The 25,869-nt window shown below is 51.7% G+C and overlaps 1 protein-coding gene across 1 annotated transcript; it reads left to right on the forward strand.

The window, feature by feature from the left end:
- Positions 1 to 5,652: 5,652 nt before the first annotated feature.
- OTX2 (orthodenticle homeobox 2) lies at positions 5,653 to 13,172 on the forward strand. Its single transcript, XM_036384328.2, has 4 exons — positions 5,653 to 5,731; positions 9,206 to 9,424; positions 9,829 to 9,980; positions 11,243 to 13,172. The coding sequence occupies exons 2-4, from the start codon at positions 9,328 to 9,330 to the stop codon at positions 11,861 to 11,863; spliced, it is 870 nt and encodes a 289-aa protein (XP_036240221.1). The 5' UTR covers positions 5,653 to 5,731; positions 9,206 to 9,327; the 3' UTR covers positions 11,864 to 13,172.
- The last annotated feature ends 12,697 nt before the right edge of the window (positions 13,173 to 25,869 follow it).

Genomic DNA, 25,869 nt, shown 5'->3' on the forward strand with positions numbered 1-25,869 from the left:
GAAGTTGGGAAATTTTTTGTCTCTCTCTCTTCCTTTCTTTTTACATAGGAAAAGAAATATTTCATGGCGAGGGAGCAAAGAGTTAAATTTTATATAACATAAAGCACTTGCAGAAAAAAGAAAAAAATAATAAAAGAAGGGGGAAAGAAGCCAAAGTCTAAGAGGAAAGGGGGAAAAAAAAAGAATTCAAGAAAGTGCGATATTTGTGAGTCTGAGAAGCTGCTAGAGGACGGGATGTGGATTTCAGCACGGTGTTATACGTGTGGGATCTTTGTTGCCGGACAGACAGACAGACAGACACCCGCGGCACAAGCCAGACCCTTCCCGCACGGAAAATACCATCACCCAGACACCTTTAAGAATGAAAAAAAAAAAAATATATGAACTGCGGTATTGGGAGCCGGTTTTAAACTTTTTCATTACGAAAAATACCTGCCTGCAAGGGAGAATGAAGTTAAGCATAGGAAGTTAAGCATAATTTCTTATTCACATGGTAACAACAGTTGGTTCGGGATCTTTTGCAAGCTTTCTGCCTTGTGGCTTTGTCTGGTTGGGGGGAAGCTGCTTTGGGGGGTTCGGGGGGTATTTTTGTAATGAACATTTGTTTCTCCACCAGCCAGCGGCTAAAGAAGATCTGCAAAGAATGGCAAAGAAGATTTTCGATTAAAACCTTAGCCCATCTCCGCGGATTACTTTATATCGATTCCTATATATATGGCTGCAATTGAGGGGCTCTAATTAAAAATCCAAAGGTTGGGGGGAGGGAAAAAAAAATAAAAGTTCTTTCTGGGTCTCAATAAAAGGAGCTTTTCATATACGGGAAATAAAGGTTGTAAAAGGTTACAAACGAAAGACTAGTTTAAAGCTTCTCTGCGGTTTTCTTTTCTTCTTTCTTACAAAACCCCTTTTCTGGCTCTTTCTCTCCCTCCCCCCGCTCCCCCGACCCCTTCATTTCTCCCAAGTTTGCCAACACGCGGGACGCGGGACTGTAACTGTTATTTTAATATCTGGCTCGGGAGCTATAATCTGATTGCTGCAGCGAGCTGCTCATCAAGGTAACTTCATGGCCTGGAGAGGAAAAAAATTATGTAAAGGGGCAGCATGAGCGCCTTTCATGCCCGCACACCCCCCGCACTCGGCCACAGCCCTGCCCCAGCCCCCGGGGGACGCCCCCTCCCCGCACGGCCTCCCCCGAACGCTGCTGCATTTATTTAAATTTATTTAACACCCAGCGTTTCTTGCTCTTTCATTTATTTGGGTGGGGTTTTTTTGGGTTTTTTTTTTCTTTCTTTCTTTTTAAAGGGGGCTATTTCACCCCCGCCCCGTTGCTCATGAGCCGCTCCCTCAGGTGCAAGCCCTGACCTCACTTTCGCTGCTCTCGGGGTGACGTTTTTTAGGATTTGCCTGGCTCCAAGAGGAGCCGGGCAAATTTCAGATGGCCCCGAAATCCCTTCACCATCCCCTCCTCTCCTTCGCCCGGCCCCCATCCCAATTGTGAAACTTGGTTTCATCTAGGCAAAGATGCTGCCTTCATGTATTTTTTCCCGTTTTTTTCCCCTTCCCCAAAAGAGGTGACGGCTCCACCATCCCCTCCCAACGCTTGGAAAAGGAGGGGAATAATTTTTTTTTTAATAATTCCAGCATTTTAAAACGAATCTGACCCCTTCTGGAAGTTGACACAGATATACCAATGTCTCTGGCTTTGCACCCCCAGAAATGGAGATTTTGGGGTGAGGGGGAGCTTAGAACTTACGAAAAACCCACAAACCAAAACCACAAAACCACAAACAAACAAACCGTAAAAACACCCCTAAACTAAAATAAACTCCAACCGGCACTTGAATTGCAGATAAACTTCAAGGAAAGTCTGGAATATTTTAACTAGACACAAATCCGATGAGGGAAAAGCTTAAAAGCTGTAGCGTGCATCGCTTTCCGGAGCCCATCAGAGATACAAAGATGACAAATTACAAATCGGTTCCTTTTGGGGTGGGCTTTCGGTTTTGTTTTTTTTTTTTTTCTTTTTTTTTTTCTTTCTTTTTTTCCGCCCCGCTTTTTTCCTTAACTTTCGCCCGACCTGAATAAATAATTTCTTATTTTCCTCCCCCCACCCTTGGTCATCACAACCGCGGGCAGCAGCAGCTCAGCCCTGGGAGCGACACACACGGCGATAAAAGCCCGGGCGGAACGGTCGCGATAGTGAGGAGAGTCGGAAATTAAATCAGGAGGAGAAAAAAGTGAAGAGGGAGAAGGAGAAAAGGAGAGAAGGGAGACAGCGATGCAGAGAGAGAGAGAGAGAAAATGGCTTTGCAACCCGACTGGCATCGGAAAGTTGGAGAACTTACTGAGAAGCAGAAGTTACAGTTTCTTTTCATCCCAGAAGCTGATTTTGGTTCTCTGAGCATAAAGTTCTCAGAGGGCAGAAAATCACACATCTCCACTCACTCCCCGTCAGCCCCAGCTAGTCTGGATCTCTGGGGCTGTACCTGCTCTGCAACGCTCTCCAAACGGACCAGAAGAGATGGGAAAGTTTAAAAAAAAAAAAAAAGTAAAAAATTGTAATTTTTTTTTTTTAAATCGAGATTCTACAGCTGCAACAATGATTATCAAATTTGTTTTTGGTAACTTTTCCCTGAGCTGCTGAAGGTTGAAGGCAGAGGCAGCTGCAAAGTGTGTGCAGGATTGCTCCAGGAAAGAAGGTTCCCCCTTTTTCCCCCTCTCAGATCCAATCTTTGCAAGAGCCATTCCGACACATTGCTAAGCTAAAGGGAAATTCTCTTTGATAAAGCGGTGTTCCCAGCTTCTGGGTTTTAAAACCTAAATCTATATTCAAATCTGGCTGAAGGTGTGTTCTGGGATTTATGAAAGCCTCTTAAAGGGGTAAATTTACCAAACCGTGACAAAATCATCACAATCTTACTTTAGACATCTGAAGTGGATGAGAATTTTAAAGAGACCCTTGTTTATTTAAGTAACACTGTCCATCTCTGCCACTTGTTTTATTGGCCGCGGGAATTATTCCCAGCTTGTCGGGCCGGAGGGGGCAGAGGCCGGGATGCTGCTGCTCCCGTGGCAGGCTGCAGGCAGCGGGGCACGGCTCTGCCCGGGGCCAGGAGCTGCGGCCAGGGCTGGGCTGGGCTCTGCTTCCCCTCCTGCTCTCACACGTTCTGTCTTCAGGCACTGAATTTTATTTCTCTGCCTTGCTCAGCCCCGCTCTTCCACAGCCCGGCTGCCTCCAGCACCCAGACACCCCTTTTTTAAATTTTTTTCCTTTTTTTTCCCCTTCCTTTTTTTTTTTTTTAATTTTTTTATTTTTTCCACCCTTTATTTTTAATCGATCTCGAAAATACCCTCCTGGTCAGGATACACGGGAACGAATTATCTCTCTCATTCTTCCGAGGTGGATTAAGGTTATTAAATAATATGTGGGGGCGGGAGGCGATGGCCAAGGCGGAGGGGGCGGAGGGGGGGGAAGGGTTCGGTGGGGATATTTATTCCTGGTGCTCTGCTGAGGGACAGGCTGAGGGGTGGCATGGACATGCGGGGAGCTGAGGGAAGGATTTGCCCGGCTCGGATCTCTGGGCAAGGCTCGGGAGAGGGGGGGATGCTGCAAAGGGACGGCGGCTGCAGCTGCCCCTCCTTTACCCACACCAATTAAAAACAAAACAAAACAAACTCAACTAGACAAACAAACCCACAAAATAATAATAATAAAAAAAAAAAGTCCCCACGAAAGAATCTCGTGGGTCTGGGAGGGAAAAATAAATCAAAACACAACTGCAAGAAGGGCAGGGGTTTGGGAGTCCCGTGGGGCCAGGGGGTACCTGCCGGGGGTACCCCGGGTACCAACTTTCCACGAAGTCGCCTCGCAAAAAAAAAAAAAAAGAAAAAAGAAAAAAACCAAACCAAAAGAAGCCCCAAACAAATACAACCCAGCGGCCAAAGTGGGAGCGGCTCCGGCGGGCAGGGCTGCGTCGGTTCTGGGCGAGGGGCTATTTTGTTTGTTTGTTTGTTTGTTTGTTTGTTTTATTTCCCCTCCTCTCCCCTCCCTCCTTCCCTTCTGCCGCCTCCTTCCTCCTCCTTTCTGGGAGGAAAGGATAAAAAAAAAAAAAAAACAACAAAAAAAAAACCAACCCAAAACCAAGCCACACCACCCATCATCCGCCCAGCCCAGCCCCGAGCATCCCAAACCTGCTCCTGCAAACCCGGGCGGCACCGCCGGCGCTAAAGTCCAAGGACAAGCACGTTGGATCGCACGCAGCCAGGCTCGGAGAGAGCCACAAAGAAGCGAATTAATTGCTATAACTTCATTAACATAGGTCACCCCGTTAAAATGATCGAGGCGCTGCAGGTTTTTCCCCCCATTGTCACAAAGTGAGGAAAGTCTGTGAGCGCTCCCTCGCTCCGACCTCAGCCGCCTCCATCCTCCTGCCTTTTTGCCGGAGCTTTATTTTCGGGGTGCTGGGACCCGGGAGAAGTTGAGCGAGGACGGGAGGTGCGAGGGGAACATCCCTCCAGTGTTCCCGATGCTCCGGTGTGCCCGGCATCGGGAACCCCCTGGGCCCTCCTCACCCTCAGCCCGTCACCGCTCCCGAATTATTTCCATTAAAAACATGCGCACGTCCCCATCTGCAAATTCAACGCGACGCCGCTAAGTCCCGTTCCACACCCTCATCCCTATGGATCTTTACAAATAAAATTTAAAACGCATTCGTGTCGCCCCCCCAGGTGACTCCATTTCCCCTCTTCCAGGGCTGACTTGGCCCCTGGGAGGTGGAATCGGGGTGCGGCCGATCCGGGGGTGCGGCTGGGGGGACCCGGGGCTGGGGCACCCCTGTCTGTGCTGGGGGGGATTCTCCCCTTGAGTCCCGCGGGTTTCCTCTCACCCATCTCCTGCCGCTCAGCCCAGGGCTCCTGCTAGGCTCCGTGTCCCCCCTTCACAAATATTTACTTCTATACATTAATATCTTTTGTTGTTGGTGGTGTTGTTATTATTACGGCCGCCCCCCAGCCTTTTGCTGACCCCCCTTCCTCTCCTTCCCCGGGCAATTCGCTAATTCCATCTCTGCTGTCCATCACGTTAATTTCTACAATGACTTCATCCGCTCCACTCCATAATGTATATTTTTAAACCGAGCAGGTTCTTTTAATGTATATTCTGGTGTCATTTCGGTGGCTGTTATTTCTCTCTGGATTGTCCCCCCGGTACAGCAGCGGCCTGTTTTTTCCTCCCCCTGTGTGTGTTTTTATTATTTTCCCCCTGGCTTAGATGTGTCAATCACTCTCTCCCTGCCATTGGTTGGAGAGTTTGCGTCAAAAAGTTGCCAGAGAGGCGCTTTCTCAGCAAAGCTCCCCGAGAGAGGTAGAGACCTTCAGCTCCAACGCACCCTGCCACTATTATTAAAAATAAAATCACTTTGACCAGCTCCAGCACCGGCCAGCTCTGTATGTACCGAGCCCAGACCCCGCGCATCCCCGCATCCCTCTCCTGCACCGTCCCCTCCCCTTTTTCCCCATTTATTCTCCTTTTTCAAACATTTTTTTCTCCACCCCCCCTCCGCCCCCCCCTTTCCCCCCGATGTCGTGGGCATGTGCATGCGGCGAGCTCTCTAACCTCCCGCTTTGTGCTTTCTCTCCCAGCTCAGCCCCAGCTCTGAATTTGGCGAGGATCCGGGAGCAGGTTTCCCCCTTCGCCCCCCAGCCCTGCCCGCGGCTCCGCCGAGGCTCGCAGGTAAGTCCGACCCTCTGGCTCCATCCTTCCTCGGGGGCATCGCTGGGCGGCCAGGAACGCAGGGAGAGGGAAATTAAAATTATAATTATTATTTTTTTTTTAATTATGATTATTTTTAAATCGCCTGTGCGCGGCGGGGCTCTCTGTGGCCAGGAGCTGCCCGGGAGAGGCCGGGCCGGGCCGGGCGGAGGCGGCCCCGGCTCGGGCACTGCGGGCTCGGCGCTGGGCAGGGAGCGGGAGCTGCAGGATGAGAGGGAGAAGGGCAGGACCGAGAAGCCGGGGTCGCTCCCCATCGCCCCCCGAGCCCCCCGAGCCCCGCGGCCGGGAGCGGAGCCGCTCCTCTCTCCGCGGGCAGGCGCGGGGCTCCTCCGCCTTTCCCTTGGCTACATGATTTTTCTCCGGCCTATTCCTTTGGCCTGGAGTTATTTCCTGACCTCAAGCTGGACTTTTAAAATTAGGGGGAAAAAGAAAAAAACCAAAAAACCAAAAAAACAAACGGGGAGGAATTTCTCGCTTCTTCCGACTCCTACCTGAGAACCCTTTCATCCTCCTCCTCTTCCTCGCGATGCGGAGACTCAGCAAAGTAATTTTGCAAAGGTGTTTCTGAGCAGTCACGGCCCGGGAGAACCGGGCTGGAGAGCGCAGGGAGAGAAATCTTCAAGGCATTTAGGGCCGGAGCTTCACGATTTGGTGTGCGCGAAACGGATGGCAGGAATGGCATCCAGGTCGGAGAGGGGCTGGAGCTGGTATCCACCTCCCTCATTTTATTTTAATTTTATTGTTTTATGCCTTGGGAAAGCGCTTCCTAAAGGCACCTGGCCGCGAGTAACGCGCCCCGGCCTCTCCTCTGAATTCGCACCGCGCTGACAAAGAGAAAGTCGGGAAAAGTCCTTGTGCACCGGCACAAGTTTCTTTAGAACTAAAACCCTTCTTGGCTGCTGAGGTTTATTTCGATTTCGGCTGCTTAGAGAAGTTGAAGCTTATTATTTATTTATTTTGAAAAGGTGCAACTCTAGTTAAAAAAAAAAAAAAAAAAACCAGAAAGAAGTGGGGGGAAAAGCGCTTTAAAAATGCTTTTTTTAAAAAAGGCCGGGTGCTGGTGGCCGGCAGGGACGGGCCAGGCGGAGGTGGCTGCCCGCCGAGCCCGGCTCCGCCGCTCCCGGTCCCGGGGAGGAGCCGCGGCCGCGGAGCAGCGCGGAGGTTCCGAGGGCGAAGCGCTGGGGACCGCCCGGCAGAGCCGGTGACGGCTCCATCCCCACCGCCTCTGCACCGGGGCGAAATTCGCATGTTGGGAAATATCACCCGAAACAGCAGCCCCTCCAGCGCGAGAAAAAAAAAAAAAAAAAAAAAAAAAAAAAGGAAAATAAGGTTTGCTTAAGAAAAAATTAAATAAATTAGAATTTTCTAAAATGACCGAAATTCGTTGGAGCGCAGGGAAGGCGGCTGTCGTTTGCAAAACAAAAGGGAACAAATTCCCTTTTCTACCTTGGCACCTTTCCCCCTGCCCCCCGCAGCACGGCCGGGGCAGGGGCGCAGGCTGCGCGCCCGGGCGCGGATCGCTGCCCCGCATTAATCACCGGGGCGAGCCGCGGAGCCGGGGCCGGTGGCTCGTAATTAGGGAGCGTGTGCCGCCCGGATTATCTCGTTAGTTTATCAAGAAAACATTTATTATAATTAATTCTCGGACGGGGTAATTATTATTGAGCGAGGGCAGAGCAACTGGTAGCCGGGCTGTGCGCGGAGCGGGGGGGCCGCGGGAGGAGGGGAAAGGTGACAGATTGCCGAGCGGAGCCGTTGCTCCGCGGGCTGCGGGGCGGCCCCGGGATGCGCGGCCGCGGCCGAGGGGCTCCGCGGGCGGCCGCGCCGGGCTGGCGCCTCGGTGGGATGCCGCCGAATTTAACCGAACGGAGCTTTAGGGTTGGTTTTTTTTTTTTTGGGGGGGGGGGGGGGGAGGAGGAGGTGTTTGCCCTTGGTTTTTTTTCTTTTTTTTTTTTTTTTCTTTTTTGTTGTTGTGTTTTCCTTTTTTAATCTTTTTTTTGTCTTTTTTAAAATTTTTTGTTCGCTAACGTTTTGGAGCGGGCAGCAACCCCCGCGCTTTGCTCTCCCGCGCGCTTTGCGGGGCTCCCGCTTTGCCAACCCCGCCGCGGAGCGGGGCTCCCCCCTCGGCGGAACCGCCCCCGTTCGGCCTCCCCCGGGGGGCGATGCGAAATTCGGGACCCGACCGTGCGCACCCCGCGCTGGATGCGCGCACCCTCCGCCGCCCAGCGCGGTCGTGCGCGGTAAATTCCCTTCCCGAGGGGAGAAGGGGAAGCTCCGCGCCGCGGAGAACCCGCACCGACGGCGCTGCCGGGGGCGTGGAGCGGGGCAGGAGCCCCCCGACAGCGCTCGGCCCTCCCGGGGAGCCGGCTGGGCTGAAACGCGGAGTTTTGGGGTGTTTCGGGAAGAAAGTTCTGCTGGAGTTCGTTTTCCCGACGGCCGCTGGGAATGGAGGGAAGGGCGAGCGTTTGCTCAAAAAGACGTTTTAAAAAAAATATTTTAGAGCTGGAAAAAACAGCCTACACCTTTTTAGGAGTCCCGATTTGACCCATTGCCGTACTTTTTAAATTTTTTTATCTTTTTTTTTTTTTGGCGTGTGTTTGGGTCCCCCCTCGCTCCCCGGTCCCGTCGGGGTAGCCCGAGCAGGGTCCGGGGGAGCCGCTCGCCCGCCGGGGCTGTCCCGGGGCCGCTCGCCACCGAGGTGTTTGTTTAGCTTCGGCTCCGTCATCAAGAGTTTCTTGAAAGCCTAATAAATCTGTTACTTGCCTCCAAATCTAATTACCCGGAGTACTAATTAGGTGCAAATGGCCGGTGGAAATTACTGCAGACGTGGACTGATGGCGGGAGAGCAGAAAAGTTTGGCTCTTCCCGAGCGGGCATTTGAGCTCTGAAATGCAGCAACGTCGGGGGGAAGGGGAGAAAGGGGGAAGGTTTGAATGTTGCCCAAACCTGGGATAATTAAAGTCCTTGCAAGAGACTAGTGGAGAGATAGGTTTCTTGAATTGTTTCTTTGTTTCTCACCCTTGGGCTTTGTTATCTGCATTATTTATTTAGCCGAGGGGTTCTTTGTGTCTGCCAATGGCCCCAATCAAGTTTTGCTTGAGACAATTAGCCGGTGCCCGGCCGGGAATCCTATGCAAATGCCCCCGGCCGCCGTACAATGCGGGCAGTTGAAGGCATGGGGGGGTTTTGTTCGGGCAGTAATTACTGGCTGGGATGTGCCCCCCCCTTCCCTCCCCTCCTCGCCCTTTTTGGGGAGAGATGCGTTTATCTGGTCAGTCTCTCCCAGCTCCCGAATCCGGCTGGGGTCCGAGCGGGAGGATTGATGGGAGGGGGGGAGGCAGAGGGGATAAAAGCGGGGGGGGCGGGGGGGCAGCGATCTGGCCTGACTCCCCCCCCTTCATCCCTGCATTGCTCCCTCCTCTTCCTCCTGCGCAGGCACCTGGCGGCCCCCCCACGCCCGACGGCTCCCGCAGGCACCGCCCGGGGCAGGCAGGGCGCTCGGCCGGCTCCCCCTCGCCCGGATTTCGGCCAACTCTCCTCCCCGCCACAACTTTAGCATGATGTCTTATCTTAAGCAACCACCTTACGCAGTCAATGGCCTGAGTCTCACAACCTCGGGCATGGATTTGTTGCATCCGTCCGTCGGTTATCCCGGTAAGCCACGTTTTTCTTCCCTCTTCCCTCCCCCTATTTTTTTTTTTTTTTTTGGCTCCACGCAGGAGAAGCCGCTGGGATTTTGGGAGGCACAACGTGCCCAGGGATCACGCTGGCTTGGGTGGGTGAGGGCGTGGGGTCTTTCTGTCTCCCTTTTCCTCACCCCCAACTTTTTATGGGCGAAAGGGGCTGCAAACAGCGCAAAGCCCCGGGCTGGGGATGGGGCCAAAATGCTGCGGAGGATGCAGGGGAGATGCGGAGTTGGGACTGCCGAGCTGTGGCGGCTGAGGGACCCCCGGGAGAGGGCAGGGAATGTGGGTGTCCCCCTGGGGAAGGGGCTGGAAGGGACATCGGGGTCTAAGGGGCCGCTGACTGACAGCCAGGGCCTCTGGCTCCGATCGCAGCCACCCCGCGGAAGCAGCGGCGGGAGCGCACCACCTTCACCCGGGCGCAGCTGGATGTGCTGGAGGCTCTTTTCGCCAAGACCCGCTACCCCGACATCTTCATGCGGGAGGAGGTGGCCCTGAAAATCAACCTGCCCGAGTCCAGAGTGCAGGTAGGACGCGGAGAGCCCTGCCTGCCCTCGCCCTCCGTACCGAATGAACCCGGGACTGGCCTGTGCCCGGCAGGGAGGGACTCGAGGGGATGGGTTCAGGGGATGGATCCAGTCCTGAAGCCAACTCAAGCCCTGGTGGGGTGAAGGAGGCTCAGAGAGGGGTGGGGGTTCACTGAGGGGATGTGGTGGCATTTTGCACCCCCAGGGCTGGAGTGTGCCCCCCTTTCTCCCTCTGCACTGAGGGGGGGTTGTGCAGATCCTGGATCCCAGCTCTTGGACCTTCCACACCAATCCCCAGCACCCCCAAATCCCAGCTTGTCCTGCGGACATCTGGGGGTCCTGCAGAAGCCACAAAGGATCCCCCCCTTCCCCAGGGATCACCACATCCCTGGAGCTGGGCCAGACTGGGATCCCAGCTCACACCAGTACAGACTGGGGGCTTCCTGCCCCTCTGAGGGGACTTTGATGAGAGAGGGGCTGCCTCGGTGGAGGGAACCCCTCTCCTGAGGCTGGGCTGTCCTGCTCTGCAGGAGGATCCCATCCAGGCAGCATTTTGGAGGTGCTGCTGGCAGGGCAGGAAGGTCCTGCCCCTCTGGGACCTAGAACACCCCAGCAGCAGAGGCAGGGCATCTCCAAAGCCATCCCTCCCACTTGCCTTCTGACGAGGCTTCCCGAGGCTGTGTGGTGCCGTGTTCCCGTGGAGCGTGGTGGCTGGGATCGGGATACCCTGTGCCAAACCCCATCCTCCTTCCCAAAAAACCTCCCCAGAGCAGCCAGCCCCCTTGGGCCCTGCTAAGGGAAGGGGAGATGGGCTGAGGAACCAATTCTGACCCAGGGGGTGAGAGCAGAGTGCCTGTTTGGAGGGTAAATGAGATGTCTTTACCCCCCTCCCCATCCCAAACCTCTCCTTCCCTAATTGTTCCCTCCTTTTCTGGTGTTCTGTTGTTTCTAATTAAGGGCTCGACTTCAATAGGCCTTACACAGTGATTCCTGGGGGTCCCTAGCTGGCAAACAGCAAAGAGCTTCCCCTTCACCCCCAAAAGTGACCTTATTAAGGAGCTTGATTTGTGATTTCCACTTGTTATTACTGCTAATGATCTCAGGGAGGGGGAGCCCCGGAGCTTTTCTGTGCAGCAGCCTGCAACCCTCTGCTCCTGGGGGACAGCTTTGGGTCTCCCTGCCACCCATCCCTTCCCCACCTCGGGTTTGCCCACCCTAACCCCAGGCTTTTTCTCTCTCCCTCCTCGTGTCTGTGCCTCAAGGTGTGGTTTAAAAACCGCCGAGCCAAGTGCCGGCAGCAGCAGCAGCAGCAGCAGAACGGGGGCCAGAACAAGGTGCGGCCGGCTAAGAAGAAGAATTCTCCAGCCCGGGAAGTGAGCTCGGAGAGCGGGACCAGCGGGCAGTTCACTCCCCCCTCCAGCACCTCAGTCCCCACCATTTCCAGCAGCAGCGCCCCCGTGTCCATCTGGAGCCCGGCGTCCATCTCCCCGCTCTCAGACCCCCTGTCCACCTCTTCCTCCTGCATGCAGAGATCCTATCCCATGACCTACACCCAGGCATCGGGCTACAGCCAAGGATACGCTGGATCGACCTCCTATTTCGGAGGGATGGACTGTGGATCTTACTTGACCCCTATGCACCACCAGCTGCCCGGGCCGGGGGCCACCCTGAGTCCCATGGGTGCCAACGCGGTCACCAGCCACCTCAACCAGTCTCCAGCCTCCCTCTCCACCCAGGGCTATGGAGCCTCCAGTTTGGGCTTTAACTCCACCACCGATTGCTTGGATTATAAAGACCAAACGGCCTCCTGGAAGTTAAACTTCAATGCTGACTGCTTGGATTATAAGGACCAGACGTCGTCATGGAAGTTCCAGGTTTTGTGAAGAACCTTTGTGGTGCCCCGGAGAAACCGCGACGAGAACGAACAGGCTGGGCTGAGTGCTCCAGTTTTAGTCAGGTCTTGGTTAAATTAAAGAGAAAAATAACTCCACGGACAAACAAATGAACAAAAAAAAAAAAAACTGACGGCAACAAGAGGGGGACAGTGTTGGTGTGATCCCGTTCAGACTCATCTCCTGCTCAGACGCTCTGGAAAAGGAATAATAAAGAGGAAAAACGGAGGAGGAAGGCCTTAAACGGACAGATCATCTAGTGAGCAGAAACCAGACAGACCCATCTGTGTTCTTTCTAGTTTTAGCCAATTGTTGGGTTCCTTTGTTTGGAAGAGGTGGGTGATCTTCCCACCTGCGGGCCAGTTTTAAAAAAAAAAAAAAAAAAAAAAAAAGAGTCTAGGTTTTTATTTCTTTTTTGTGTGTGCGTGGAAAGATGATCCTTCACCCAGAGGTTTCCAATGTGTTAGCCAACCCTCGGTTAAAATATTCAGAATGGACAACATCTCTCTTTTTCTCCCTCTTTTTGTCCCTCCCTCTTTCTTTCTCTCTCTCGAGCTCATCCAACTGTTTCATGCCCAACTTGCTGAAGTTGGCACCCGGAGAACTTGGTTCAGGGCTGTGTGGGTTGTGTGACTGATTGTCCTAGCTGCACTACTTTATTTAAAGATTAAGAAAAAAAAAAAAGATAATGTTCATAAGGAGTCAATATGTAGTTTTTAAGAGACAATCAGTGTGTGTCTTATATAAATGGTACATCTGTGGTTTTTAATCTGTGCTAGACTTCAAAACTGTGATCTCCTGTATTGTATGCAACTATGAACTCTGCACCAGCGGGAGTTCTGCTGTGATTTAAATAGGTTATAATTATAAGTGAAATTCAGAGCAACTGAGTTACCTATTATCATCTTTAAAAAAAATAATTAAAAATATATATTTAAAAAATAATAAAAAAGAAAAAAAAAGAAAAATCGCAAAAAACACGATCGCCTTTCACCCGAGGTGAACTGCACTGAAACTTTTTACAACAAACTGTCTCTGAATGAAAGAGGAAAGACCGAAAATACCCCACCTGAGGACATTTAACTCCTCTGGAGCTCACTTACTGCTGGCCACGCCGGCAGTAACCGGCAAATCCGACAGGACTTTGGGCAGTTGCTCTGACCTGGATGAATTCAAACCAAGAAATTCATTGTCGTTTATGCTTGCAGATGTTAACTGAAAAAAAAAGAAAAAAAAAAGATATATATGCATAAACCTTTTTTTTTTTTTCCTGGATTTGGCAGATATGTATAATTATATTAAAATGGTTCTAGCACACTTGATGGTTGTCTTCCATTTTAATCACAGCCGGCGAGTGACCGAGAAGGGGCACGGGAGGCCAGGAGGGTCTGGCTGCTTCTGCAGGGTTGAGACAAAAGGGGTTCTGCTGGCAGCTCCCCGAGGTGAAGGAAGCAAAAAAATCAAGGAGGGGAGTTATTTTATTTTTGAAATCTTTAATCAAAAAACTTTCATTACAAGCAGAGCTTGGCTAACGTGACCTTTCCCACCCCGGCTTCGCCAAATCTCTTTGTGGGCAGGGAGGGATGAGGTTGCTCTGTGGCTTCCCAGGGGCTGGAGTCCCCAGGTGTGTATTTGGGGAGAACTTTCCAGGCAGGAGAACCTGGATCAGGCAGGATGCTCTGAGCAGAGGTGCTGGGGAAGGAGAGGGACAAGTGTTTGAGCTGCAGTGTCACAAGCTGAAGCCCCAGGATGCAGGATCAGGCCTTTCCCAAGCATCCCTCCTCTTGGTGGCTCTTTTTCTGTCCCTCTCCCTCTTTCTCCCTCTCTCCTTCCCGTGTGCAGCGCCAGGGCTGCTGGAGCCCCGCTGGATTTAGCACAAAATAATGGATCTCTGGAAAGGGGGAGACCTGGGAAAAACCCCCAGCACCATTCACACCATGTCACCTGCTGTCCCCCAGGTTTGTCACCAGCACCCTGTGAGCCACCCCTGGCCACCAGCACCACGCCTCGGTGCCCAGGACAGCGGAGCCCGAGCGATGATGACGCAGCCACGGTGCCTCTCCAGCCATCCCTGGGCTCTGCATCCCCATCCCAAACCACCCCTTCCACGGGCACCAGCAACCTGCTCCTCCCTGCAGTGCCAGGAGTGTCCCCAGGGCAGGGAGCAGCCTCTGAAATAAACCACTCTGGGGGAAGGAGAGCTTTTGTGGGAGAGCTTTAGCGCGTGTCTGTGTCGGTCGGTGATTTTCTCATTTATTTTTGTGGAACGGGAGGATCCGTGCAGGGGAGGTTTGGGAAGCTCCAGAGGTGTCCCTGCCGCTGGCATCTCCCAAGCAGCAGGATGGAAAGTTTCATTTCTCCACTGATTTGCTTCAAATCAACAAAGTTCACTTCTCCCCCCCACCAAAAAAATCTGTTTGAGCAAAATATGCTCAAGAAAACCAAGTCCTTACTGAACTGGGGCACAGCATCCCACCTGCCTGGAAAAGCTCTTTGTTTCCTGAGCTTTTGATTATTAATTTTTTTCTAAAGCCTCTTTAAAACCTCTTTTTGCATTTAGCTTTCCCCATCTTATCTTTTACTTTTCTTTCCTGAGTATTTCCCTGTCTGTCAGGGATGAGCTCCTCCAGCCAGTGCTTGTTTTTATCAGAAAAAGCTAATTCATGGCAGGAGTTTCTCTGATTTTTCCCTGGCTTTTTGTACTTTCCACGTTTTTCTCTCCCTGTTCGTTTCTGAGTTTAATTTAAACGGGCACATGCGTGGGCAAAGGGCAAAATCCCAAGGTGAGCTGGCAAACACAAAATATTCTGTAAAGAGTGTTTTAACTCCTTTTTAATTTTTAATGTTTTACATCTCCTGGTAGAATTCATTTCCTCTGAACTCAGGCTGCAGTAGGCAATCCTGGATCCAATAAAATCTGGAGAAAAGCTGGGGAGACCACTTTAGTGTTGGAAAGCTAGATTTGGGGGCAAAGAGCTGATTAGGAGGGTGCTTGATTTGAGGTGTCCTGCCCAGCCCCCCAAAATACACATACAGGCAAATCCTCTGCCTGCTCTGCAATGTGACATTTCCCACTAGAGGGGGGGAAAAAAAATCCCTAAAACTGGAAAAGCAGAAAACCAGGAGGGAAATCCCGAGTGTAACCATAATGGAACTACCTGGAATTCCGGTTCCAGCACCTCTGCCTGCTCCCTGCCCATCCTTGTCCCAGCCCCTCCTGCTCCTGCTCTGTCTCCTTGTTTGATTCCCTCTCATTTGCCTGCTCAAACCCTGCCCAATATTCCCATCCCCTCCCTGCCTGCTCCCCACCAGCACCAGTTCACATTTCCCAGTGCTCCCCAGCATCCAGAGCATCCCTGCTCCACCCCAGCCTGAGCCAGCCCAGGAAGCCCCGAAATGGGGACAACTTTTGGGGCGCTGCATTGGCAGGAGGAGCCCGGGATGGGGAGCACTGCCAGTTTCCAAGGAGACAGGGGAGATTTGCTGACAAAAGGAGGATTTAGGGACGGGCAGTGGAGCTTCAGCACCTGGTGCTGGGTGGAGTGGCACAGGAACACCCCACACTCCCCCTCACACCCCTGGCACCGCCGTGCACCTGGGATCTTGGGGGTAAGGATGATGGGTTAGGGATGGGTTTGGGTTTGGGAAGGTTAGAAAGGGAGGATTGGGATGAGGGGCTGGGCTGAGGTGAAGGGATGGGATGGGATTCCCGAGGCTCAGGGCGTGGCGTGAGGGCTGGGCTGGGTGTGGGGAGGTGTCAGGAGTGGGAAGGAAGGAAATGGAAGGGAAGGAAAAGAAGGGAAGTAAGGAAATGGAATGGGAGGAAAGAAGGAGGGAAAGAAGGAAAGAGGGAAAGGAGGAGGGAGGAAGGGGAGAAAAGGATGGAGGAAGGGAAGGGAAGGGAAGGGAAGGGAAGGGAAGGGAAGGGAAGGGAAGGGAAGGGAAGGGAAGGGAAGGGAAGGGAAGGGAAGGGAAGGGAAGGGAAGGGAAGGGAAGGGGAAAGAGAGAAGACAAAGAAAGACAGAAGGGAAGGAGAAATGCCATTTCCAGCTGCCTGGTCTCTCCCTGCTGCTGTTACTGCTGCTGCACTGCTGGGGCAGAGCAGAGGGAGGTGATGGCAGGGGTGGGGGCAGGGGGAGAAGAGGTGGTGAAGAGATAGATAAATATATAAATCCCACACAAACTGTTAAAATCTGCTCCGAGAGTCAGTTTTGACTTTTAGGCTCATGAACCATTAATAAAAATCTCCTTATAGTCAGATGGCTCTCAAATGCTGTGATAGCGGATTACAAACTCCTAATGGAGATATTGTATGATCAAATATTCTCTAAGCACCAAGGTCTAACGTCCTGGGGGTGGCCAGGCCACCTGATTATCAGCTTATCAGCAAATACCTCTTAGTGAGGGATGTGTTGAAAAGTAAGTGCCTTCCTCGAGGTGCTCCCTTCCCCATCCTTCCTTCAGACAGGTTTGGGAATGGCATCCCGTGGTCTGGGGACCATAGGATGCCCTGTGGCAATGATGTCCCCACTCTGTCATGGGGCTTGTCCCTGGTTTCTGGGTTTTCCTGTAAGAGATGCAGAGCTGGAGGTACCAGAGGGGTTTCAGGCTCCCAGTGCACAGAGCAAACACTTTTCTTGGTCTCAACACTGGTGACACCAGCCCTTGCCAGGACCAAACCACTGAATGTGATGTATAATTACCTGGTAATTAAATTTGGAGAGCTGAGGTGGGATCATTAAAGAGAGATGGAGGAGAGGAGGTTCCTCCACGAGACCAGAAACCAGAGCTCCCCACAGAGCCAATTCCTGGGAAAACTGGACTGTAAATCTGCTGTTTTCTGTTTCCAAGGAGGAGCTGGTTCTCTCTGTGCTTCTCCTCACATGCTCACAGGACCCTGGTGTTTATTCCTGTGTGGGTGCTGGCACTGAGACCTGCTGATGAAAATGCATCATGTAACCAGTCTGGGAGTCCTGTGCACTGGGAGGATCAGGCTGGACAGGGAGGAGAGGCATGAGGGTCTCGGGGCCTCTCACTGCTCAGAGTGACTTCGAGAAATGTTAGAAAGTCTCTTTTCCCAGCCCAGTGCTTGAAGAAGGAGTCAGAGCTCTTCAGTTTTCGGTCTCAAGGTTGTTTATTGTTCTTTATCTATAAAATATTTTTTCTTGTCTAGCTGAGGTCCACTCAGCAAGACAGTCTAGGGCATTCTGCTTGCTTTTGGGGCAGTGTTATGTCTTTATACTGAAAGTTACATATACAATGTTTACAATTGCTTTCTAATACTTATCACTTATGTTAGACTGTGAGCTTCTACTCTAATCTAAAAGTGCCACCATCACAGCAGAAGATGGAGGTTAAGAAGAAGAAGGAGAAAGGCTGGACACACCTAGATCTCTTTGTCTTGCTTCTAGAACTTTTATTCTGAAACCCCCAAAATCTCCTTTTTCACCTTACGATAAATTCACTATCATTATACTTAAACTGTCGTGGCTTGCAGATCTTCATCTAAGGTTGGTAACTTGCTCCATGGGTGATAATCAAACCCCAGGGGCATCTTGGGCTCTGTGCCAGGGTCTCTGAGCCCCCTGTCAGGGCTCTTGGCTGCTCAGGACAGCCAGAGGGATGTCCTGGGTTCTGACATGAGGGAGCAAGCAGGGCAGCTTTAAAAATAGATTTTAAAAGTCTCTTCTGGGCTGTAACCTTCCCCACAGGGACCATCACCACTGACAGCAGTTCATGGCCTGCTGGGGCATGAATTAACTTCCACTTGGCTGAAGGAAAGTCTTCAAGACCTGGAGCATTTTAGGCTTTCCTAAAGGAGGTTGTGAGGCTCGGATGTCAGTGCCAAGCAGAACTTTCCTGCTGGCCTGCTGTGATGCACTTGTGAGTTTTTGGTGAGGCTTGGCACATTCCTTGAGTTTCCAAGCACCATCCTTGGGATGCAGGGAAGGTGCCCACACTGGGCTGCCTTTCTCAACCTTCTCCTGCCAGAGGGGAGAGCAAAGCTGGCTCCTCCTGCATCCTCACTCCCTTCACAAGACACAAATCACTCTTGCTTTAGGCAGATTCAAGCAGAGGTGAAGCTGATTTATCCCCTGGTGTTGCTGTGAAAAGGCAAAGCGTCCCTCAGGCCCAAGCTGGTCTCTCCATGCCACAGCTGTGGGAGGGCAGGTAACTGTGCCCTCTTCTCAAGGAGTTTTGGAGACCCCATAGGTCACTCTGGCTCCTCTCTAGGATGTGGGGCTGCAGGTTTTACCCCTTGGGATAATCAGGCTCCTCTCCATTAGGAAAATGTGCAGAGCCACCCTGCGGGGAGTGGCTGTGGAGTTACTGCAGGCTGATTCAGCTGAGGGTGTTTGCCCAGGGGCTGAGGGGCTGAAAACCAGGAATGTGGTGAGTTGTGAGGGTGTTAATGGTGTTGTGAGTGTGTTTGTTAGGTTGTGAAGGTGTTCATGGTGTTGTGAGGGTTTTTGTGGGGTTATGAAGGTGTTCATGGTGTTGTGAAGGTGTTCATTGAGTTGTGAGGGTGTTCATTGGGTTGAGAGGGTGTTCATGGTGTTGTGAGGGTGTTTGCTGGGTTATGAGGGTGTTCATGGAGTTGTGAGGGTGTTCATTGGGTTGTGAGGGTGTTTTTTGAGTTATGAGGGTGTTCATGGTGTTGTGAGGGTGTTTTTTGAGTTATGAGGGTGTTCATGGTGTTGTGAGGGTGTTTTTTGAGTTATGAGGGTGGTCATTGGGTTGTGAGGGTGTTTTTTGAGTTATGAGGGTGTTCATGGTGTTGTGAGGGTATTTGTTGGGTTGTGAGGGTGTTCCTTGAGTCGTGAGGGTGTTCATGGTGTTGTGAAGGTATTTGTTGGGTTGTGAGGAGGTTCCTTCATTGTTGTGCAGAGGAGGCAGGAGCCCTGAGCCCCCTGACAGCTGTGAGGTCGCAGGATCTGGGGTGATGGAATGCTGAGAAGGGTGATGGAGTCTGCTGGGAACCCAAACAGCATCAGCCCTGGATCAGTGGGGAATAAGGGCTGGGCTGTTGCCCCTGAAACTCTGGAATCCACCCCAAATCATGTGGGAGAGGAGACCTCTACTGAAATGGTGTTGTCCAGCCTCAGGTCCTGGCTTTGGAACTGAAAGGGGAGGATTAGGAAAGGTTCAGGAAGAGCCAGGAAAGCAGCTCCAGGAGGCACAAACCTGCTTGGGGCTGTTCTGTCCATAAATGAGTTATCCAAGGGAAGGTTGAAATGGTGTGAGTATATTTAGTGAGGGCAGGATATTGCCTGGAAGACAAAACCATGTCCTTGCCCATTTCACAGGAGTATCCAGGTTGACAAATTAAAATAAGAATAATCCAAACTGGCCATCTGAGAAAAATAAAAATTAGAAGCTGAAACAAATTCCCTTAGGGCAGGGAAGCTCTGCATTTTTAAGTGTAAGAAACACCCATGTGCCTTTCTAAAGCCACGCAGGAGGTACTTGCCCTTGTCCATAATTACTCAAAATACAAGATGTCACATCCTTTATGGTAACCATGCAGGTTACTCTGCTGTTTCAGGGCTTTTCAGAGGATGGAGTGCTCACCAGATGGTTCCTGGGGAAATTTGCATCTGGATCATGTCTGGCCATGGAAAATCAAACAGGGCTGGTGCAGGAGAGGGCTGAGAGCTGGACACCAGGGATCAGGGCACCAGGGCTGCAGGTGGCCTGTGCTGCTGGGATCTGTGCTTTGGGAGCACCTCCAGGCTAATGCTCATCCAGGACAAACATTGGTGTCCAACCTTTCCCATCTGCAGTGGAGCAGGGACACTCTCCCATCCCAACGCTGGGATCCCTCAGGTAACCCAGCATGGGGAAACATCTTGCCAGGGTTTCCTGGAGCAGTGTGGCTCAGCTCTGTGCTGTGCCTCTGCTCATTTTGCTTTCCTTTGGCCGCTCTCCCTCTCACTGCCCCTCCTTCCCTGTCTCCCTCTGCCCCCCTGCCAGAGGGACTGAGGACACAGTGCCAACCTCTCCAGGTGCGCAAACTCTCTGCCTTCTTTGGCAGGTCCTGCCAGGGGCAGCCTTCCTGACTCCCATACCAATGGCAGAGAGGTGACTGCAAAAAGGGTCACGGCAGGGACAGCTGAGTCTCTTTCCCTCTGTTTTGGGGCATGCCTCCAGCATGATCCAGGGTACCAGGGCTTGAATGGCTCATCCAAGCCTGCTGCAAGACTGTGATGTTGAAAGGGAAGGTGGTGGATTGATTAAAAATGAGTAACAGTGCTGGGGCTATTTGGAATTTGTTGGGAACGACTGTGCAGAGGCAGAGGTCACCCTATGGCATTACACTGGTCCCTATAAAACTGAAACCAGAATTAGAACCAGAATTAGAACCAGAATTAGAACCACATTAAAATAGCCTCTAGATGGCTAATATGCCAGGGAAAATCCCAATCTCTGACATTTCCTTTTTTATTTTGATGGCATTGCTGGCCAGTGAGGCTCCAGTCACCACCTACCTTTGGGATCAGGCTGCAAGAACCAAACCCAGAACAGCACTGAGCAGCACCCTGGGATTCCAAGGAATGTTCAGGTCCCTCTCTGCCAGGGTGGCTCTGCAGCACCCACTCCTCACACCCCTGTCCTCTGCTCTGTACACGATTCAGGAGGGTCCTCATGGCTCAGGAGGTGCCTCTGTGGCTTTTATGCTTCTGCCTGCAGAGCCATAATTGCCTCAACCTTTGCACAGACACTGCAGCAAACAGTTGTTATTACTTGGCCACAGCCTTTAATATTTGCTGCAAGAAGGTGTCTGGTCCTTTGTCAGGTTTCTGGGAGGCTGGGATTTCCTAAACCCAGGAGCTGAGGGTGTCCTTGGCCTTGCTGGGATGGGGACAAGCAGGGAGGTTGGTGGCCCTGTGCCAGACAGAGCCCCTCGAGGGGGGCAAATCACAGAATCCTGGAGTGGTTTGGGCTGGAAGGGACCTTAAAGCTCATCCAGCCCCAGCCCCCCTGCCATGGGCAGGGGACCAGCTGTGTCTGGCACTTGGGCACAGGGGATTCGAGGTGTTGCAAGGAGATGGGCTGAGCTGCATGGGGACAGGGGGTGTGAGACAGAAATCAGCTGTGTGACACCCCCGGGCAGCACCGAAGGTCTCCTGATAACCACAGAACCCTGGGATGCTCCTGGGCTCATCCTGGGGATCTGTCCCCATCAGAATTAACAGCCAGGCTCTTCAACAGGCAGCGATATTACACGGAGTCAAATTACTCACAGGCGTGATGTGCTCAGCTTTTATTTGCCTTCAGATCACGGAAATCCACAACGGGGTTAATTCTGGATCCAGCCATACCAGCCTGTTCTGGGAGCTTTAAAATTAAAGCAGTCACAAGGCTGCCCTTCGCTTTCCTTACGCAAGAAACCAAACACACTAGAACAAAAGGACGAATGGAAAACTCGGCGTTCCGGCTGGAATTCCGACTTTTTTTACTTTTTTTTTTTTGGTTTGCACCCTGAGTCAACTTTCCTGTGTCAGGAGAGAGGGGAGGGAGGGGGGTTGTCCTGATTAGATCTAATTTCCTACCTGTTTACCATAGGCATTTGCATAATGATCACCCTGCAAAGAGTGGTTAGCATATGCTAACACCGATTCTTGCACCCATTAAAACACAAACCCCAGGCAGGCTGCTGCTGCTGTTTACAGCACATCTCCTCCTCCTGATTGCATCCCAGGGGATGTGGCCGGTGGTGCCCCCACTACCTGAGGTGGCTGGAAGCCTCTTCCAGATGTCATCAGGACGGGATGCAGAGAGATAAACACAAACTGGTTCATTTTCAGCCATAAAGAAAAAACCGGAGGGCTGAAAAAAGATGTCTAAAGGTCTTTCAGGAGTTGAGTTTGATGATCCTTGTGGGTCCCTCCCAGCTCAGGATATTCTGTGGTTCTGTGATCCATTTTCCATGTTAGTTCAGTGTTGGAAGAAAGTGATTCTCCAATATTTCCACCCCTTGCTTGGCAAGAGCAGCTGATAGATTCTGAGTCAAGGACAGTGCTTCAGCTATTTGAAGCCAGCAGGATTCATCTTTCACCAGAACTTTCACCAGAACAAATCTTGGTGCAGAGTGTGATGATTTACAGATCCTCACCCTGACCTGGTGGGGTGTTGAGCTTATTTGTAAATCATTTGCTTTCGGTGAGGACAGGCACAAGTGTGCCATTGTTTTGGAAGAGTTTCTTGTCAGCTGAGTGACAAAAAAAAAAAAAAAAAGAAAGATAAAGGAGAGGGATGCAAGGCAGACAGGACTGTGCCATTGCCAAAGGGTGGCAGGGGATTGCAAGCTTTGAGGAGCCAAGCAGGCAGGTGTCAGCAAACAAACTCAAGCTGGTTCACCTTTCAGCAGAGCTGTTCATTGCTCTGCTTTGACAAAGAGGGTCCTGAGGTCCTTCCCACCTCCCCTTTTCAGTGTCTCCTGGATGTGTTTTCACAGGTTGGCAGCAGCCTGCAGCAGCCACAGAGGCTCCTCATGCTCGAGTTGTGTCTCTCCCACATGCACATCTTTTTAATGGAAGCATTTTAGCAGCCTGAGTGACTCTGACAGAATCAAGACCAAATGTATGCATAGCTGGGCCAGCAGGTCTCTGAGGGAACAGAAATACCCAGGGAATAGGCAACCACATCTCCCCTGGGATGGAGCAGCCCACCACATTGTAGTGGCTCTCTGCTCTGGGCAGATTTGTTCTTGACAAATTCACATTGGCTGCCTCTTGTCAGGCAGTATTCTGCATAAACTGGATAGTCAAAGAATGAAAAAGTTAAAACAATTCAAGCCTGAAGGGACCTTTGTGGGTCTCCAGTCCTAGATCCTGCGCAAAGTAGAGAAAACTTCAAGGTTAAATCACATTGCTTTGGTCAAATTTTGAATATCTCAGAGGATGGAGATTCCTCTTAGGCTCTCTGCTCCCTGTCTGGGGACTTGGCTCACAGAGAGGAGAGTTTTTACCTGTCTGGTGTCTGTGATGGAGAGGGAGCCTGAGGGATCTCTGTCCCCTCCTGCATGAGCCCACAGCTGCAGCTGAGTGAGGGATCATTTACCCCAGCTCCCTCAAGCACTGCTCTCTCCTGCTTTGTGCCAACCACAGAAATACTCCTTGGAATCACAGAATCCTGGGATGGTTTGTGTTGGAAGAGGCCTGGAAGATCACATGGTTCCAACCCCCAGAAATGTGGAACCACACAATCTTTAAGGCCCTTTCCAACTCCAGCCCTGATTCCTGGCTGGATATGGGAATTAAGGGCTCATGGCAGAGCCAGGTGTGTGCACAGGTAGGACCAGGTGCTCTTTGCTCTGTTCTGGTTTGTGCAGCCCCGTTGGGCAATCCCACAGAGTGTCCCCTGGCAGGGACATCACCTCCAGCCAGCTGCTCTGGCAGCTGCTGCTGGGCACGGTCCTCTTGGACCCACACCAAACTTCCTGGTGGTCCTTCACGGTGTCTGGGAGTTCTCTGGGACATCTGCAAGGGTGTTCCAGAGATTCCCATCACACTGCACTGGACCAGGGACAGCAGAGATGATCTTGGGGTGTCATACCTTGGAGTGACACCATCTTCTTTGTGTCCTCATTCCCATTTCCCAGCAGTGGTGGCATTGAGCTGTTAAAGTGACCCTGGGGGAGAATTTTTGCTTTCTGCTCTCTGTGTCATACACAGGCCCCTGGTGCATTGCTGTGGGATTCCCTTTGTTCCTCCACACCCTGTCCCAGCCCTCACAGATGAGCCTGTCCCTGTGGGGTCTGCAAGGCAGAGTTCCCACCTCAATAATGCAAACACCTCGTGCCTCCCCTCCCCTTGGTTCTGTGTAACAAACAGTGTCTCGTTCTGCTGGGGTCCCACAGCTCCTCAAACACCTTTATCCCTGGCAGGATTCCTGGAGATGCTGCTTCACTCACACCTCTTCTCTTTTCCCCATGAGCCTGTTAAGATTTCTGTTTTCTCGTATTCACCCCCGTGGTCAGCTGCCTGTGCAGATGTTTCCTTCTTGTTTATCCACAAATCCAGCATTTCCACTTTGCTTTCTTCTCTAGCTGCTGGGTGTTTTCCTGTCTGTCATTATCATAGAATCACAATGTGGTTTGTGTTGAAAGGGACATTAAAAACCATTTTTAAGGTTCCAATCCCCTGCCATGGGATTGTCCCCTGCAGGGACACCTTCCACCATCCCAGGTGGATCCAAGCCCTGTCCAACCTGGCCTTGGGCACTTCCAGGGATCCAGGGGCAGCCACAGCTTCTCTGGGCACCCTCTGCCAGGGCCTCAGCACCTTCACAAGGAAGAATTTTTTTCTCAATCTCCCATCCATCCCTGCCCTCTGGCAGTGGGAGCCATTCCCTGGCTCCTGTCCCTCCATCCCTTGTCCCCAGTCCCTCTCCAGCTCTCCTGGAGCCCCTTCAGGCCCTGCCAGGGGCTCTGAGCTCTCCCTGGAGCCTTCTCCTCTCCAGGCGAGCACCCCCAGCTCTCCCAGCCTGGCTCCAGCCCTTGCAGCATCTCTGTGGCCTCCTCTGGACTCACTCCAGGGTCTCCAAACCCCTCTCATGCTGGGATCCCCAGGGCTGGATGCAGAAGTGACAGAGCAGCTCTGTGCTCCTGGCGGAGATGGACACCTCAGTGTTCCTGGTTCACCACCAAGGCATGGACACTCTGTAGGCAGGACTGGGTGCCTGTGGACTCTGTTTGGGATCAGCCAGGTATCTCAGGCACATCTCAAGTCTCCAAAGGTGAGCTACTGCTCATACCTCAAAAATTTGCATTTTCCCCACCAGTCAGAGCTGGAGGTCCAAAGCCTACGCCTGGAAAAAAGAGGCAGCCCTTGGAAGCTGCTGTTTTCTGCCCTCACTCCATAGCTGCAGGGACTGGTGCAAGAGCCCAGCTCTCATGTTGGAACTGCATGTTGTGTTCTCATTATGCAACCACTGTATTTTAATAGAAACCTCTTTTTTAGGCAGTCTCAAAAACAGTTGGATTTTTTTTTCCTCCTCCTTCTGTCAAATGACCAACTTAATAATTCACTAGTTGTGCTGGGATTAGGCACTTTGGGCCACACTCTGGATTTCTTATCTTTAATGTAGTTCTTGACGACAACTTCTGCACTTAATCCCCTGACAAAACTCCCTTTGATTCCCGCGACAGTCGCTCACAGAGATCAAACACGGGACTCTGCTCTGTCAGGTAGAGCCAGGCGAATATTTTGTGACAAATAATTTACCCACAGCCTTTCTCCTCATTTTGCCTCCACAAATTGTCCATCTGGCTGAGGCCCTGGGCTGCTGGTGGATTTGTTTCTGGCTGCACGAGCGCGAGTTCAATGAGTTGCTCATGAGCCTGAGGATGTTTGAAGAGCTTTGGTGTTTGTGGGGTTTGACCTCGCTCAGGATCAGCTTTGGGCTGAGCCCAGCTCACCCCACAAGTGACATCAGCACTCGTGAGTCATCCCCTCGTGTTTCTGTTCCAGGCTGGAGGAGCAGTGACTCTCTGAGCCCAGACATGCAGTGCAAATAATCTCTCACATCACCTCAAAATTTCCTGTTCCGTGGGTGTGCTGTAATGTATGCGCCTGGTAGAGGTTTTATCCCTTTCCCTTCCAAGAATAGTCTCCAAAACCCGAGGAGAGGTGAGACAGGGATGTGCAGAGATAAAGGGACCTGGTTTCCATGTGGGATCATGTCTGGCAGGTACAAGGGCCACTCATTGCCCAGGACTGTCTGTACCCCACATTGCAGAGATTGAACACACACTCCCCATTTTTACCCTTGCATTGCTGTGGCACTTCTACCAGTTTAACCATTTAACTGAGCATTAATAGTATCTCTGTGTGTGTTATATTAATGCAATCTGGCTGCTTAAGGTGGAGAAAAAATGAGAAGTTAGTATTAATTAGGAATTAGTTCTGATGTGGAATGATTCGAGCAATATTATGTCTGTAATTTCACAGGCAGGAATGCTTTATCTTGCAATTCATGTCAACTTTAGCTCT

This window comes from Molothrus ater, chromosome 6 (assembly GCF_012460135.2).
Source record: "Molothrus ater isolate BHLD 08-10-18 breed brown headed cowbird chromosome 6, BPBGC_Mater_1.1, whole genome shotgun sequence".
NCBI classification, from domain to species: domain Eukaryota; kingdom Metazoa; phylum Chordata; class Aves; order Passeriformes; family Icteridae; genus Molothrus; species Molothrus ater.

Coding starts and splice junctions, on each gene's coding strand:
- OTX2 (XM_036384328.2), top strand. CDS start 9,328: ATGATGTCTTATCTTAAGCAACCACCTTACGCAGTCAATGGCCTGAGT. Junction 9,425..9,828: donor TCCGTCCGTCGGTTATCCCG/GTAAGCCACGTT, acceptor CTCCGATCGCAG/CCACCCCGCGGAAGCAGCGG. Junction 9,981..11,242: donor TGCCCGAGTCCAGAGTGCAG/GTAGGACGCGGA, acceptor CTGTGCCTCAAG/GTGTGGTTTAAAAACCGCCG.